The sequence below is a fragment of the Lithobates pipiens genome, unplaced genomic scaffold (genome assembly GCF_037356315.1).
Source record: "Lithobates pipiens isolate NorthernLeopardFrog02 unplaced genomic scaffold, aLitPip1_a1.2 Scaffold_35, whole genome shotgun sequence".
NCBI classification, from domain to species: Eukaryota; Metazoa; Chordata; class Amphibia; order Anura; family Ranidae; genus Lithobates; species Lithobates pipiens.
In genome coordinates, this window is record NW_027507811.1 from 6,866,988 (window position 1) to 6,885,532 (window position 18,545).

Genomic DNA, 18,545 nt, shown 5'->3' on the forward strand with positions numbered 1-18,545 from the left:
ACTTATCAACAAGCTGAAAAGAGAGCAGTCAGCCAGTTTGCGATACGAGGAACTGTTGTCAATTTATACCATACAGTGATCAGCTATAACTTTATAACCACCCACCTAATATTGAATAGGTCTACCTTTTGCCACCATAACAGCCCCTTTTTTTAAATTCCAAAACAACCCTGACCCATCAAGGCTTGGATGCCCCTGGACCTCTGAAGATATGCTGTGGTATCTGGCACCAAACCATCGGTGGCAGGTCCCTCAAATCCTGTACGTTGTGAGGTGGGGGCCTCCACGGATCAGACTTATTTTTCCAACCCATCCAACAGATGCTCGATTGGATGAGATCTAGAGAATATGAAGGTCAAGCCAACACCTCAAAATCGTTGTGTTCCTCAAACCATTTGTGAACCATTTTTTGCAGTGTGGCAGGGTGTATTATCCAGCCACTGTCATCAGGAAATACCAGTTCCATGAAGGGGTGTACTTGGTCACCAACAATGTTTAGGGGGGTGGTGTGTGCCAAGTAACATCTATGTGAATGGAAGGATTCAAGATTTCCCAGCAAAACCTTGCCCAAAGCATCGAACTGCCCGTGGCGGATTGCCTTCTTCCCATACTGCATTCTGATGCCATCTCTTCCTCAGGAAAGTGACGACACACACCCGGCCATCCACATGATGTAAAAGAAAATGTGATTCATGAGATCAGGCTGTCTTCTATCAGAGCTCCCTCCTCCAGTGCTGATGCTCATGTGCCCGTTGTAGGCACTTTTGGCTGTGGACACGGGTCAGCAAGGGCACCCTGACTGGTCGGCGGCTACACAGCCCCATACACAAGAAACTGCGATGACTATTTTTTTCTGCTTACAACACACCAACATTTCGATGGCATTGTAATGAGGGGGATATTTGATGTAAAGGGGGACTCTGATGGGGACATCTGATGTAAAGGCGGACTCTGATGGGGAAATCTCTTGATCCATCCACCCTGTCAGAACTTTCAGTCTGGGGATTGGTCAGATTCCCCTAAGTATGCAGATCAGGACTTCTTGGCCTCCACCCACTAGCTTCCAGAAGCTTCTACAAGCTTCTAGATCCTTTCAGTGGGGCCCAAAACGCAAGGATTAATTGCTCATTTGAGCCAAGCGGAACCATGAAAGGAAATCTAATTACCTGATCCTTCACTCCTCCCCGCAGCTACACCAGTCCCCACAGCGTTTGTACCCCCACACTCCACCAGTCGCTGAGGGACAGTCTGCTGCCAGATTTGGGGGGGGGGGCTAAGGATCAGGAAAGTAAAATGGTTTCTCGAAAAAAGAGAGAAAATAGAGCCCTGAATTCCCCCCCAAAAATTCTATATTCAATTTGGATGTTGGCAAGGTGAGTGTCCTTCCTTTGTAAAACGGTTTCTCCTCACCCCCTAGATAGGGTTGCTACCTTTTCTTCATGCCAAACCCGAACACTTTTGCAGCACAGGGCAATTCATTATTTTTTTTTTTTTGCTGTAAACACTATAGGATTATAAAAGATCTGGCATACATTTAGATACCCCAAGGAGAGTAGTAATGTAGTGCACAAACCGTGCCTTGGCAAACAGTGGGTATGGCCAAACTGCTCTTGCTGACATTATCAGCCCACCCTTCAGTCAAACCTGCCCCCAAACAGCTGCCCGCAGCTCCCGGATGGCAACAGATTTGTGTATGACTATCTCGGTTACTTGGGGAGCCACAGCCTAGTTTGAATAATGTGTCCGGGTTTCGGTGGACTGAAACCTGGATACATGATTCAAAACCCGAACTGTCCGGGTGAATCCTGGACAGGTGGCAACCCTACCCCTAGACAATAATAAGTCAGACTCTGTGCTTTTTTGTTGTTTTATTAAGGATAATAACTTGGATGAGGTGGGGAGGGTTATGGGACTTAATGAAAAAATGATTGTGGACAACTTCCTTCCTGTGTACAAAACAAGGATTCTGGACTGTTCTCCTTCCTAGACATGCTCAATCTTTAAGTATCAGCAGCAAGAGTCCCTTGAGGTCTAGAAGCTCTTGGTTCCCTTTAGAAAAGAGCACAATACGGAGTAAAATGCATGCAGGAAAATCTCCCAAACCATCCGCCCTGTCAGGACTTTCTGCCTGGGGATTGATCGAATTCCCTTAATTATGCAGATCAGGACCTCCTGGCCTCCACCCACTAACTTCCAGAAGCTTCTACAAGTTTCTAGATCCTTTCAGTGGGGCCCAAAATGCAAGGATTAATTGCTCATTTATGTCAAGCGGAACAATGAAAGGAAATCTACTTACCTGATCCTACACTGGTCCCGGTGTTCTGACGAGAAAGGTCCCCCCCCCCTATCGGATTGTGTCCGCCCTATGCAGGCGCAGCGCTTGCGCAGTACGGAGGAGAAAGGAAATGCAGAAAGTCTCCGAAGATGAACAGCTGATTAGCAGCTCTACACGGCGCCTGTGCACTTAATTGTGCGTATTGTCAGACGTTGCCGATGTTGTAAGCACTTTGTAACAGGGCCCCTCGCGGGCTCGATTTGCCCGCCGCGCTTCGGGCACAGCCTCGCTGCGCTCTGCATATTTTTATTCTAACTCTCTGTCCACTTGGATGGTGGGGCTTTAACCTGGACTCAGGGCAGAATGTAGTGCGCAGGCGCCGTGTAGAGCTGACGATCAGCTGTTCATCTTCGGAGACTTTCGGCGTCTCCTTTGTCCTCCGTACTGAGCAAGCGTAGTATAGGGCGGACACTATCCGATGGGGGACAGTTCTTGACAAGACACCGGCAGGGTTTGCACCCCCACAATCCACCAGTGTCTGCTGACACTTGATGCTCACACATCATGGGTGGATACAGTTTGGGATCTTCACCCTGGAAATGACCTGAGAACAAGGGCTTCTTCACCACAATCCAGGCTCAGTGGTTGTAGGGGTGCAGGGGATGGGGGGGTTGTGTGGAGTTATCAAAGTCTGGAAACCACTTTTAAAATCAGTGGGCCCCCAAGATACTGCTATCCCACCACGTGAATGAGTAAGAGGTCCATAGAAACCCATCAAAAAAATAAATACACACACACACACACCTTAGAAACAAATCCATACCAGACCCTTATCCTATCATGAAGTCTGGATGTCTAAGGGAAGGGAAGTGACAAGGCGCTTCCCCCTTTTGAACCATACTATGCCCTCAACATGTGGGGGGGGGTACCTTGCTGGAGGGGGGACCCCTCCATAGCAAGGGGAGTACGTAGCAAGGTACTCCCTATTCTGATGAGGACAAGGACCTCTTCTCCACAACTCTAGCCCGGTGATTGTGGGGGTCTATGGTTGGGGGCTTATTGGAACTGGAAGCCCCCTGTAGCGCTACCCCTGTAAGCAAGCACCCAAATTTCCAGTCACACAGAGTCAAGAATCAGTACTTTCCACGTTGTTTTTTTTTTTGTTTATTTTTATTTATTAGGGGAATAGAACTTGGACGGGGATTGGGTGCATGTGGGATGCCCACTTCATTGAAGAAAATTTATAGGAACTCAAACTATATACAGTCCAGAATATACAATCTCACCTCTTCTACCCCCAACACACTTGCTTGCAGACTATCACTTCCAAGACCAGCTAGCACCGATGTGAGGATCTGACACTGACTCAGTCACACCCAAGCAAAATGCCCTTTGCAGGCAGGGACCGTGGGCCCCTATGGTGTAGCAAAAAAAAAAAAAAATGGCAGTCCTTAGAGCTAGCCCTCCTGCCAGCCCTCCTGGCTGCAGCTACCCATGCCACCACAGTCCTCCTGCCTGGCTCTGCACCGATCCCAGAGCTCTCCCACCCAGTCCTCTCAGGCATGCCTCCCAGTCCTCCTGACTGTGTGCCACTCACCAGCCCTCTTGGCTGTTCTTGGCTGTTCCTGTTGCTCCTGGAGACTCGTCCAGCAGTGTTCTCCCGTTGTCCTCTCCTTGCTCCCAGTGCCTCCTGGCCAGGACACCTCTGTGGTTTTTAGGAAGGTCCCATCCGCACCCGAGACCAGGCCCAAGGTCACCCACCCAGGCTGGGGAGCTCCCTCAAAGGCCACGACATCCTAACAATCCATCTCCAGCTTCCACCTGAACTCACTACCCCAGCTTGGCTGATCCAGAGGATTTGACCTGCCAAGCCAGGTTGGGGATTCATACCCCAGGCAGCTCCACCTTACTACCTCTCCCATTTTTCTAGAGGGTTCCAGTACATTCTAGAAATAGGGGGCGGTCTCGGTGATGCTGCATGTGAGTCATCCAGCTCTCCCTGGATCTCTGGCCAACCCAAGAAAAACCACAGACAGGCTTTAGCTGCCAGCCAAGCCTGTACAATTTTATCTACACCTCTAGCACTCTAGCAACGCTAGGGGATGCTACGCCCCTTTAACAATAAGGGGGAACCAAGATACAACCCCCCCATATAAATGAGTAAGGGGTACATAGTGCCCCTATTTGTTCCCCAAAAAGTTTTTGCACTAATTTGACAGCCGTCCAGGTGGTAAGGAACACAGATCACCTGACCTCACCCGAATATATAGGCTCTCCCAGCAGGCCAAGGGATTCAAGGAAACCCCTGCCTATTGGCTGAGATACCCACATACCCATAACCTGACCTTGGGTTGCCCTTCTCGTATCTAGTACCACCAAGTACCCAGGAACTTAGTGGTAGAAGAGAAAAGTGCAACAAGGCCAAACTTAGGGAGAAATCAATAGATCCCAATCAATCCACCAAGATAACTACTCTTGGCAAGAAAATTTGTGAGGCGCTCCCTGACTAAACTGGGTGCTACACCTATAATAAGGCTTACCTGTAGGCACTGTGAAAATATCTCCTAAACTTGCACAGTTTAGGGGATATTCGCTGTAGCCGCATTTGTGCCAACATCAGCAGCACATGAATGGCCTGTTCATGCCGTTACTTCAGAAGCCGCGCCGTGACCGGCGGCTCCCGCGCACATGCGAGGGAGTGACGTCATCGCTGGGGTTGCCACATCATCCCTTTAATCTAGGACACATATGAATTACACGGGTTCTGTGGCTGATTTAATGCAGATAAGGCACCAAGCGAGTTTAATTACCACCTTAATCAGCCACAGAACCCGTGAAATTAATGTGTGTCCTGTCATGGCGGCTATGGCCAACCACAGCGCCGGAGCCCGTGAAACCAGAAATATCTCCGGGAGACATGTCACAGCAGTGTGCGGGGACTGCTGCAACAGCTTCGATCTAAGGTAAGTATTTCATAATGAGCTAGTATGTGATGCATACTAGCTCATTATGCCTTTGTCTTGCAGGTTGTTGTTGTTTTTTTTTTTTTTCGGAGGGGGATTTTTGGAGTTTACAACCACTTTAATTAGCCACAGAACCTGTGTAAATAATATGTGTTCTGTTTTAAAAGGATGAGGTCACCACTTGGCAACAATGACAAGGCCGTGTTCACACTACGAGACGTTTCCCGGGGGCCTGCAGTTCCTTTGAGTTCCACAAGGTGGTGATCTCACCTCTACCCAGACAGGAAGTCTCTATGGAAGACAGGAAGTGATGTCAGGTATAAATAGGAAGTTCCGGGTGAGAGGTGAGTCGGGAGGAAGTAAAGAGGAGGCATTGCTGGAACTGGCAATGGAGGAGGTAATAAGATCTTATTTATCATAGCGCTCATCTCTGTCCTTCTTTTCCCTCACATTGGACGCATGGCGGGTCGAATTATATTTTAGGGGGGCAGGTCTTTTTTTTCCCGACAGGGCAAAGCCTTGCGCAAATTTACTTTTACGCCACACTCGCTCAAGAGCAAATCTACGTCTTCTGAGAGTTCTGGTGCCGTCGCCGCGGTTGGGGTGGGCTTAAAGCAGAACTTCACTCTCTCAATCGTGAACTATTTTTATATAATCCTTACGCTGCTATCATTAGTAAATAGATAGGAAAGTAGATTATATTTACTCTTTTGAAACTTTTTTTTTTTTTTTTAATTTTACTTCCTGGTTTCTGGACTAGGCCAAAATGATATCCTTCATCCCAGGAGTCTACATGGGAGGAGGGGCTTTTTTTTGGAAAAAATACACTTTTTTTTTTTTTATTAAAAAATAAGACAACAGTAAAGTTAGCGCCATTTTTTTGTGTGATAATTAGAGTAAATTGATACCCAACGTGTCACGCTTCAAAATTGCGCCCCGCCTCGTGGAATGGCGACAAACATTTACCCTTAAAAATCTCCATAGGTTGACGTTTAAAAAAAAATTCTACGGGTTGCATGTTTTGAGATACAAAGGAGGTCTAGGGCTAGAATTATTGCTCTCGCTCTACCGATCACGTGTGTGGTTTGAACACCGTTTTCTTACATATACGCCGTTTTCTCACATATACGTTCGCTTCTGCGCGCAAAATCAGCGGGACGGGGCGCGTTTAAATTTTTTTAATTATTATTTATTTATGTTATTACTTATTTTACCTTTTTATTTTTTATTATTTTTTATTTTTTTACACTTTAAAAAAAAAAATGGTGTCACTTTAATTCCTATTACAAGGAATGTAAACATCCCTTGTAATAAATATGAGATCTGGGGGGGAATCAAAAAGACTTCACATCTCATATTTACACTAAAATGCAATAAAAAAATTAAAAAAATTGTCATTTAAAAAAAAAAAAGTATTTAAAAAAAAAATGGCCCTTTAAGAGCTATGGGCGGAAGTGACGTTTTGACGTGGCTTCCGCCCTGCAATGATATGGAGATGGGTTGCGCGGGGGAGGTCGGAGCATCTTCCCCTCACTCAGCTCCATGCCCAGCCACAGAGAGGATCCGATCGCCTACGCCGCTGCCGACGGCCCTCGGTATGCGGCGGAACGCGGCGGGATGGGGGGGAGGAGCCCTCTCCCACCCACCGAAAAAAACAATCTTGCGGTGAATCTTATATATATATGTATAAACAACTTTAATACAATTAGTTTCTTATATATTCAGAGTGGAAGCCTCGGGGATGATAATATTGGTATTAAAGAAGAGTTTAAAGAGGAGGACGAGGAGTATGGTGTGATGGAGGAACATTCAGAAGGACACAAGGATCTCTACAAGGACGTCATGATGGACAATCAGCCGCCCCTCACATCACCGGGTAAGAGGAGACTTTATTGTAAAGGAGAGAGCAGTACGGAGGCTCCACCTAGATCCCCCATCATCTGATAAACACATAGAAACAATGTATTCAGTCAGTGTGTGTGTTTCCTACAGATGGATCCAGTAATGGGAACCCACCAGAGAGATGTCCCCGTCCTCTGTATTCCCGGGATTCCACACAGGGAGGTCACACCATCCCCCACCATCATCAGGTAGATGAGGAACAATCACTGATAGTATCATTAGGATCTGTACATTATCTGCATTGTTACCATCGATGTCATTTTTATTATATATTCAGAGTGGAAACCTGAGAGATCCTAAAGTTGAGGTGAAAGAAGAGATAAAAGAGGAGGATGATGAGGATGGGGTGATGGAGGAAGAACACAAAGATCTGTACCAGGACACCATGGAGGAGTTATCCAGATACAGGAACCCTCCAGAGAGATGTCCCCATCCTCTGTATTCCCGGGATTCCACACAGGAAGATCACACCATCCCCCACCATCATCAGGTAGATGATTGACAACCACTGCTGGTTATATGAAAGCTTGTTATAATGAATGTTTTGTTATATATTCAGAGTGGAATCCTCGGGGATGATAATATGGCTGTTAAAGAAGAGTATAAAGAGGAGGATGAGAAGTATGGAGTGATGGAGGAGCTTTCTGAGGGCCACAAGGACCTCTATAAGCACATCAAAAGGGATCCAACTACTAACAGGAACCCACCAGAGAGATGTCCCCGTCCTCTGTATTCCACACAGGAAGGTCACACCATCCCCCACCATCATCAGGTAGGTGGAGTTGAGGGTCGGGAACATAAAGGGATTGAACACTCTGACATGTGGAGATGATGTGTGGACTCTACAAGATGATATTTTCTATGTGATCTCACATCATAAATACTTCTATGTTACAGATGTTATTTTCTGTTGGTTTAGGGTGAAGATCTGATGAACATGAAAGTTGAAGATGAAGATCTACTGAACCGGAAAATTGAGGGTGAAGATCTAATGAACATCAAAGCTGAGGGTAAGGACCTGGTGAACATGAAAGTTGAGGGTGAAGTAGAAGAGACGTATGTGAGGGATGATCAGCAATATACGGAGGAGGCTGGAATGACGAGGACATTCATAGAGGAGGACACTCCTACAGAGATCAGCACAGGTGACCCATCATATATTCTTCTCTTATCTCTGCTCTGTTACTGCTCACTGATTGGTCCAGAGTAGGGCGGGAGCTGAGTGATATCAGCCAATAATAAGTTAACAATAGGCACCTCCCTGTACTAATACCCATCCTGGGGTTCCGCTGGCAGTATTAGGTTGTGTTTCACTCCTTGTTACAGTAACACAGATATGATAACACAGCGCCTAGGCCTATGGTCACTTGTTCTATGGTAAAGGGTCTGCAGGTCTGAACGTTGACCCTCTTGTTTATCAGAGATCACATGACCCAGTGCCTAGGCTTGTGGTTGTGTAAAGAGCATGGACCTCCCAGTCCCCCATTGGTTCCTGCTCTTCTGACAAGGCTGTGTAAATGTAGAAGTGATCTGGGAGGAGGACCAAAGGACTGAAGAGGGGGGAAAAGTCCCGGCTGGTTGGGACCTCCACAGAGAACATCTCCTCACTCATATCTACCTGATCCAGATGGGATCTTGATGGAAGGGAACTAACCCTCTCATATCTATTGATGATGTTTTTATATTTTTCCAGGACCCGCCATGGAGAAACCCTCAAAGGATCGTCTCACTTTATCTCCAGGATGTAGAATGGAAGATGAGGACATCACAGGAGATTGTGGAGGAGAAAAGACAATGATCTCCACTATGGATGGTGGACTTCACAGTGTGGATAGACCATGGGATCCCACTAACGAACCTCATCTTCTGAGGGATGGTGCTGGAAGTCCTCATAATTCAGTACTTCCCATACATGACAAATCTCACGCAGAAGAGAAGCCGTATTCCTGCCCTGACTGCGGGAAATGTTTTTCACGGAAGTCCCATGTTTCTTTACATCAGAGACTGCACACGGGTGAGAAGCCGCATTCCTGTCCTGAGTGTGGAAAATGTTTTTCGTTAAAGTCCAATCTTGCCCAACATCAGAGGCTACACACAGGAGAGAAGTTGTATTCCTGCCCTGAGTGTGGAAAATGTTTTTCACAGAGGTCCCATCTTTCCATACATCAGAGGTCTCACACAGGCGAGAAACCTTATGTTTGCCCTGAGTGTGGGAAGTGTTTTCCACAGAACTCAGCCCTTGTTAAGCATCAAAGAACTCACACGGGGGAGAAGCCATTTTCCTGCCTTGAGTGTGGGAAATGTTTTTCAAGGAAGGGCAATCTTATCACACATCAGAGGACTCACACGGGGGAGAAGCCGTATTCTTGTCACGAGTGCGGGAAATGTTTTTCATGGGATACCAGTCTTGCTAAACATCAGATATACCACATGCGGGAAACGCAGTTTTCCTGTCCTGAGTGCGGGAAATGTTATTCACGGAAATCAGATCTTGTCAAACACCAAATTTCTCACATGGAGAGACCGTATCCATGCTCTGAGTGCGGGAAAAGTTTTTCATGGAAGTCTGTTCTCACCAAACATCAGAAAACCCACACAACCCTTTAGGTGTATTACTGTCCTGAGTGCGGGAAATGTCTTCTATATGGATCATATGTTGCTGTACATCAGAGATCTCACACTGGAAAGAAGCTCACCTTGATATACACCTCAGAAAACACGCGGCTGAGCGCTCCTCTGATCTTTATCATGGAAGAAACTCTTTATAAGGAGATCAGAGAAGACTTCAAAGTTCTGTCTGACCTCCTCTCCTCCTAGGAGAGGGAAGGAGGGGGTGTCACTGCCGGTTGGGTCCCTCCTAGGAGAGAGAAGGAGAGGGTGTCACTGCTGGTTGGGTCCCTCTAGGAGAGAGAAGGAGGGGGTGTCACTGCTGGTTGGGTCCCTCCTAGGAGAGAGAAGGAGAGGGTGTCACTGCTGGTTGGGTCCCTCTAGGAGAGAGAAGGAGGGGGTGTCACTGCTGGTTGGGTCCCTCCTAGGAGAGAGAAGGAGAGGGTGTCACTGCTGGTTGGGTCCCTCTAGGAGAGAGAAGGAGGGGGTGTCACTGCTGGTCGGGTCCCTCTAGGAGAGAGAAGGAGGAGGTGTCACTGCTGGTTGGGTCCCTCTAGATGAGAGAAGGAGGGGGTGTCTCTGCTGGTTGGGTCCCTCTAGATGAGAGAAGGAGGGGGTGTCACTGCTGGTTGGGTCCCTCTAGGAGAGAGAAGGAGGGGGTGTCACTGCCGGTTGGGTCCCTCTAGATGAGAGAAGGAGGGGGCGTCACTGTTGGTTGAGTCCCTCTAGGAGAGAGAAGGAGGGGGTGTCACTGTTGGTTGGGCCCCTCTAGGAGAGAGAAGGAGGGGGTGTCACTGCTGGTTGAGTCCCTCTAGGAGAGAGAAGGAAGGGGTGTCACTGCTGGTTGAGTCCCTCTAGGAGAGAGAAGAAGGGGGCGTCACTGCCGGCTGGGTCCCTCTAGGAGAGAGGAGGAGGGGGTGTCACTGCTGGTTGAGTCCCTCTAGAAGAGAGAAGAAGGGGGTGTCACTGCTGGTTGGGTCCCTCTAGGAGAGAGGAGGAGGGGGTGTCACTGCTGGTTGGGCCCCTCTAGGAGAGAGAAGGAGGGGGTGTCACTGTTGGTTGGGCCCCTCTAGGAAAGAGAAGGAGGGGGTGTCACTGCTGGTTGAGTCCCTCTAGGAGAGAGAAGGAGGGGGTGTCACTGCTGGTTGGGTTCCTCTAGAAGAGAGGAGGAGGGGGTGTCACTGCCGGTTGGGTTCCTCTAGAAGAGAGGAGGAGGGGGTGTCACTGCCGGTTGGGTTCCTCTAGAAGAGAGGAGGAGGGGGTGTCACTGCTGGTTGGGTTCCTCTAGAAGAGAGGAGGAGGGGGTGTCACTGCTGGTTGGGTTCCTCTAGAAGAGAGGAGGAGGGGGTGTCACTATTGGTTGGGTCCCTCTAGCAGTGTTGTCTGATCTTCAGCAAAAGCTTCAAAGGAAGACATTATGGTGAGAGAGGATCTAGATATTGTTTGTGGATGAAGAGAAGTAGAGATAGGACTACATGACATTGCAGTAGCAATCAGCCAGCTTCATTTGCTTGTAGACTACCACCTGTGGATAAAAGTGTAAAATATGACATTCTCTGGAGTAACATTTCCTAATTTCTATGATAAAAATGCAAATATATTGGTAAAAGTTTTACTAAATGATTAAATTACAATATTAAGTGCTTATATGCTAATGTTGGGCTCTTAATATCATAACGGGTCCACTGCTAGAATGACTTTGCAGATGATATGTTAATAGAACCAGTTGTTCTTTCTCTGGGGTGTCATGTTGTGTCTGTATAAGACATGTAAGATGTATTCATGTGGTCCTTCATGACAACTGTCCAGGGCTGAAACCTTAAAAGCTGCACCTTTTGAAGACACCATTTGGTTAAATGACAATATTAGGTGCTTATATGCTAATGTTGGGCTCTTTTTATTATAACAGGCCCACTGCATGATTGACTTTCCAGATGATATGTTATTAGAACCCGTTGGCCTTTCTCTGGGATGTCTTGTTGTGTCTGCATAAGACAGTTTCCTTATAGTCTCCAGCGAGAGACTCGGTCACCATCAAGCTGATAAGGTGTTCCTAAATAACAGAAATTAATGTTTATTATAGTGATTAATGTGCAAGTTGTTACGTTGTCGTTTAGTCGTGTCCGACTCTTCGTGACCTCATGGACCATATCACGCCAGGCTTTTCTGTCCTCCACTGCCTCCCGAAGCTTGCTTAACTTCATGTTCATTGTTTTTCGATGATACTATCTATCCATTTTGTTTTCTGTCGTCCTCATCTCCTTTTTCCTTCCATGTTTCCCAGCATCAGGGTCTTCTCCAATGAGTCCTCTCTTTGTATTTGGCGGCCAAAGTATTTGAGTTTCAGCTTCAGGATCTGTCCTTCCGGTGAATAATAAGGGTTGATATCCTTCGGAATTGACTGGTTTGATCTTCTTGCCATCCATGGGACTTTCAAGTCTCTTCACCAACTCCATAGTTTAAAGGCATCAATTCTTCGGGGTTCAGCCTTCCTTATGGTCCAACTTTCACAGCCATAGGTTACTACTGGGAGTACCATAGCTTTGACTATATGGCACTTTGTCGGTAGGGTGATGTCTCTGCTTTTTATAATGTTGTCTAGGTTTGCCATTGCTTTTCGTCCCAAGAAGCAAGCATCTCTTAATTTCATGGCTACAGTCACCGTCTGCCGTGATCTTGGTGTCAGAAACCATGAATTCAGGCAGAGACAGAAGTACAGTTAAATCACACTTGTTTAATAATAAAAAGTAAAAAGAACAAATGTAGTCTAGTCATAGACAAAGTTCAGTAACCGGAACGGATAGTCAGCCAAGCCAGAAGTCAGGGATCAATGTAGTGGAACAGCAAGCAGGATCTGGAGCCAGAAGGAATGTCAGCAAAGCAAGTCTTGAACAGGATCGCAGGAGATAGTCTCTGTGATGTTCACCAAGGCGAAGGCAGAGCTCCTCTGGACTGGATAGCTTAAGTAGGCAGGACTGACGAGCAGGATATCATCAACAGCTGAGTAACTGTGGAGAGAGATGGGAGCTGGCACTTAGCCGACAGATGCGCGGCCACCTCAGAGAAGGCAGGGCTGAGCCCAGCCCTGACACTTGGAGCCTAGGAAGATAAAATCTATCACTGATTCCATTAATTCTTTTTTCTATTTGCCAAGAAGTGATGGTAACGGTTGCTATGATCTTATTTTTCTTAATGTTCCATTTGAGGCCAGCTTTTGCGCTCTCCTCTTTCACCTTTTATTAAGAGACTCTTTAGTCCCTTTTCACTTTCTGCCATAAGTGTGGTATCGTCTACGTATCTCAGGTTGTTGAAATTTGTTACATTATTATTATTATTATTATTATTATGAGGTTGGTGTTACAAAGCCAGGTTGAAAAAAAGACACAAGTCCATCTAATTCAACCTATAAAAGGATAAAATAAATAATATCATACAATCCTATATACAGTATACACAATCCTATACCCACAGTTGATCCAGAGGAAGGCAAAAAAACAATAAAAGCATGATCCAATTAGCTCCAGCAGCAGAAAATAATTCCTTCTTGATCCCTCGAGAGGCAATTGGATATTCCCTGGATCAACTTTTACCTATAAATGTTACAATCGAGTTATATTATGTGTATCTAGGAAAGAATCCAGGCCTTTTTTTAAAGAAATCTACTGCGAGGGCAGAACCACCTCTGGAGGGAGTCTATTCCACATTTTCACAGCTCTTACTGTGAAGAAACCTTTCCATAAATTTGTGTGTGAGTTAACATGTAAGATGTATTAGGAGGTCCTTCATGACAACTGTCCAGGGTTGGAGCCTAAAAAGCTTCCCATTTTGATGAAGACGCCATTTGGTTACATAGTTACATAGTTAGTCAGGTTGAAAAAAGACACAAGTCCATCCAGTTCAACCTTAAAAACAAATAAATAAAATAAAAAATAATCGTACAATCCAAATACCCAAGTTTATGTCCACAATTGATCCAGAGGAAGGCGAAAAAAAACCCCAGCAGAGCATGCTCCAATTTGCTACAGCAGGGGAAAAAAATTCCTTCCTGATCCCCCCAAGAGGCGATCGGATTTTCCCTGGATCAACTTTACCTATGTCAGTACCCAGTTATATTATGTATATTTAGGAAATCCAGGCCTTTCTTAAAGCAATCTATTGAGCTGGCCAGAACCACCTCTGGCGGTAGTCTATTCCACATTTTCACAGCTCTAACTGTGAAAAAACCTTTCCGTACTTGAAGATGAAATCTCTTTTCCTCTAGACGTAAAGAGTGTCCCCGTGTCCTCTGGGTTGACTGTACAGAGAACAACTCAACACCAAGTTCACTATATGGACCCCTAATATATTTGAACATGTTGATCATATCCCCCCTTAATCTCCTCTTCTCAAGAGTGAATAAATTCAGTTCCTCTAATCTTTCCTCATACTTGAGTTCCTTCATGCCTCTTATCAGTTTGGTTGCTCTTCTCTGCACTTTCTCCAGTTCCCCGATATCCTTTTTGAGAACTGGTGCCCAAAACTGAACAGCATATTCCAGGTGAGGTCTTACTAATGATTTGTACAGGGGGGCAAAATGATATCTCTCTCTCTGGAGTCCATACCTCTCCCAGTACAGGAAAGGACTTTGCTCGCTTTGGAAACAGCAGCTTGGCATTGCATGCTATTATTGAGCTTATGATCTACCAAAACCCCCAGATCCTTCTCCACTATGGACCCCCCAGATCCTTCTCCACCATGGATCCCCCCAGATCCTTCTCCACCATGGATCCCCCCAGATCCTTCTCCACTATGGATCCCCCCCAGATCCTTCTCCACTATGGATTCCCCCAGATCCTTCTTCACCATGGATCCCCTTAGATCCTTCTCCACTATGGACCCCCCAGATCCTTCTCCACCATGGATCCCCCCAGATCCTTCTCCACTATGGATCCCCCCAGATCCTTCTTCACCATGGATCCCCCAGATCCTTCTCCACTATGGATCCCCCAGATCCTTCTCCACTATGGATCCCCCAGATCCTTGTCCACTATGGATCCCCCAGATCCTTGTCCACTATGGATCCCCCAGATCCTTCTCCACTATGGATCCCCCCAGTTGTACTCCCCCTAGCATGTATGATGCATATTCCTAGCCCCCAAGTGCAGAACTTTACATTTATCAACATTAAACCTCATCTGCCACATAGTCGCCCAATCAGACAGAGCATTGAGGTCGGCTTGTAAATTGGAGACATCCTGTAAGGACGTTATTCCACTGCATAACTTGGTGTCATCTGCAAAGACAGAAATGTTACTTTTGATCCCAGACCCAATATCATTTATAAAGATGTTAAAAAGTAAGGGTCCCAACACTGAACCTTGGGGTACACCACTGATAACCTTACACCATTCAGAGTAAGAGTCATTAACCACGACTCTCTGAATTCTGTCTTTTAGCCAATTTTCTATCCATTTACAAACTGATATTTCCAAACCTGTAGACTTTACCTTACACATGAGCCGTGTGTGCGGAACTGTATCCAACGCTTTTGCAAAATCCAAGTATACCACATCCACCGCCACCCCTCTGTCCAAGTATACCACGTCCACCGCCACCTCTCTGTCCAAGTATACCACGTCCACCGCCACCCCTCTGTCCAAGTATACCACATCCACCGCCACCTCTCTGTCCAAGTATACCACGTCCACCGCCACCCCTCTGTCCAAGTATACCACATCCACCGCCACCTCTCTGTCCAAGTATACCACGTCCACCGCCACCCCTCTGTCCAAGTATACCACGTCCACCGCCACCCCTCTGTCCAAGTATACCACATCCACCGCCACCTCTCTGTCCAAGTATACCACGTCCACCGCCACCCCTCTGTCCAAGTATACCATGTCCACCGCCACCCCTCTGTCCAAGTATACCACGTCCACCACCACCCCTCTGTCCAAGTGTACCACATCCACCGCCACCCCTCTGTCCAAGTATACCACGTCCACAGCCACCCCTCTGTCCAAGTATACCATGTCCACCACCACCCCTCTGTCCAAGGTTTTACTTACCTCCTCATAAAAAGAAATCAGGTTTGTCTGACAACTTCTGTCTTTCATGAATCCATGCTGTCTGTTGCTTAAAGTGTTTTTGTTCAGCAAGAACTCGTCGATGTGGTCTTTTATTAAACGCTCCAGTATCTTCCCAGCTATAGAAGTTAAGCTAACAGGTCTATAGTTACTTGGTAAAGACTTTGATCCCTTTTTAAATATAGGCACCACGTTCGCCCTGCGCCAATCCAGTGGGACTATTCCCGTCATTAATGAGTCCCTAAAAATTAGATACAATGGCTCTGAAATTACAGAGCTCAATTCTTTTAGGATCCGTGGGTGGATGCCATCAGGTCCAGGTGCTTTATCCACCTTTTATTCTGTCTAAATATTTCTGGACCATATCACTTTTGAGCCATTGTGGATCATTTGGGGCTGTGTCACTATCACCCCCATTATGGACATGCGCTCCCCCATGCTCTTTTGTGTACACAGAGCTGAAGAAAGTATTTAATAAATTAGCCTTCTCTTTGTCCCCAGTCACCCACTCTAGATTATTTTGTAAAGGGCCTACATGCTCAGACCTGAGCTTTTTACTATTAATATATTTGAAGAATTTTTTGGGGTTTGTCCTACTGTCTTTTGCAATCTGTCGTTCGTTTTGAATTTTTGCATCCTTGATTTCCTTTTTACATATTCTGTTAAATTCTTTGTAACATTTAAATGACACTAGTGATCCTTCGTTTTTATATTTTTTAAAAGCTCTTCTCTTATAGTTTATAGCTTTTTTAACTTTGGCTGTGAGCCACATAGGTTTTGTTTTTAGCCTTTTAAACTTATTGCCCATGGGAATATACTTTGCAGTGAGGTCCCAAACAGTCTTTTTGAAGAATTCCCATTTCTGTTCTGTGCCCATTGAAGCAAATATTCTCGCCCAGTCTAAGTCCTGGAGAGCAGCCCTCATCCTTGGAAAATTTGCTCTCTTGAAGTTAAGTGTTTTTATCTTACCCGTATGTATTTCTTGTTTAGCGCTAACATCAAAGGAAATCATGTTATGGTCACTGCTACCCAGGTGTTCCTTTATCTGGACATTAGTAATACGCTCTGCATGGTTTGAGATTACCAGGTCCAACAGAGCTTCATTCCTAGTTGGGGCCTCAATAAACTGGACCATAAAATTGTCCTGTAATAAGTCTATCATTTTTTGCCCTTTAACTGTCCCAGCAGTGCCATTACTCCAGTCAATTTCTGGGTAGTTAAAATCCCCCATTATTATCACTGTCCCAGCCCTTGCAGCCCTTTCCATCTGTGCAAGGAGCTGAGTCTCCACCTCCTCATTAACATTGGGTGGTCTATAACAAACTCCAACGATTAACTTTGAACTACGCACATCTAAATGCAGTTCCACCCATAATGCTTCAGACTCATCACATTCTCCATCCACCAGGTCCTCTTTCACACTTGCTTTGAGATCACTTCTCACATAGAGACAGACCCCGCCACCTTTCCTTTTTACCCTGTCTCTCCGAAAGAGTGCATAGCCAGGAATATTAATAGCCCAGTCATGTGAGGATTGAAGCCAAGTTTCAGCAATACCGATTACATCATAGCTCTCCTCATGCACCACAGCTTCCAACTCACCTATTTTGCTTGGCAGACTTCTGGCATTGATGTACAAACACTTTAATGCATTATTACATTTTGCTCTGGTGTTTTTCATATTTTTAGTTGTACAAATTGCCCTATAGTTTTAAATGGCTGTTTGCAACATGGGAAATTTCTTGTCACCTGCCATATCCCACCCCCCATCTATCCCCATTCCACCCTCCATTAATGTCTGACCCCTAACTGACCTGTCTGCCCAATGTAATTCTGGTTCACCCTCCCCCCCTCAAACCCAGTTTAAATACTCCTCCAGCCTTCCCATAAACCTCTCCCCCAGCACAGCAGACCCCCTTCCATTCAAGTGCAAACCATCATTAGCATATAGGTTGCACCCCAATGAAAAGTCAGCTCAGTGCTCTAGAAACCCAAATCCCTCCTCCCTACACCAGGTCTTTAGCCATGCATTCAGCTCTCTAATCACATGGTTAAATGACAATATTAAGTGCTTATACGCTAATGCTGGGCTCTTTATAGAATAACAGGTCCACTGCTAGAATGACTTAGCAGATGTTACTAGAACCAATTGTTCCCTCCCTGGAATGTGTTGTTGTGTCTGTATAAGACAGTTTCCTTATAATCTCTATCGAGAGTCTAGGTCACCACCACCAAGCTGATAAAGTGTTCCTAAATAACAGAAATTAATGTTTCTTTTAATGGTTGATGTGTGACTTGTGCAAATTGTGTGTGAGTGTTAACATGTATTAGGAGGTTCTTCGTGACATCTGTCCAGGGTTGGAGCCTAAAAAGCTTCCCGCTTGATGAAGACACCATTTGGTTAAATGACAATATTAAGTGCTTATATGCTAACGTTGGGCTCTTTGGGTAGGCGGCGCACTTTGGTGGGGGTGGGTCAGCCACGCCTCGCGACCCTTGACCTCTGGGGACCTGCCTGCTGCCCTTTGACCTTTTGGAGGAGGTCCCTGTTCCAATCCCCGAGTCTTAACCTTGTTCTTCAAGGGGAAACCCTAACCCTAAACCCCACCCTTCATTTGGGTACAGTATTGCATGACCACGCTCTTACTGTGAAGAAACCTTTCCGTAATTGTGTGTGAGTTAACATGTAAGATGTATTAGGAGGTCCTTCATGACAACTGTCCAGGGTTGGAG

General features: G+C 46.0%; 1 protein-coding gene across 1 annotated transcript in view; it reads left to right on the forward strand.

Annotated features, from left to right (window-relative positions):
- LOC143955463 (uncharacterized) overlaps positions 1–11,394 on the forward strand; it is a 110,110-nt gene extending 98,716 nt beyond the window's left edge. The window contains 7 exon segments of the mRNA XM_077465506.1: positions 5,578–5,635; positions 6,964–7,114; positions 7,231–7,328; positions 7,418–7,630; positions 7,700–7,912; positions 8,060–8,285; positions 8,834–11,394. Coding sequence (XP_077321632.1) covers positions 5,578–5,635; positions 6,964–7,114; positions 7,231–7,328; positions 7,418–7,630; positions 7,700–7,912; positions 8,060–8,285; positions 8,834–9,957 — 2,083 coding nt within the window. The 3' untranslated portion in view covers positions 9,958–11,394.
- Positions 11,395–18,545: the final 7,151 nt, after the last annotated feature.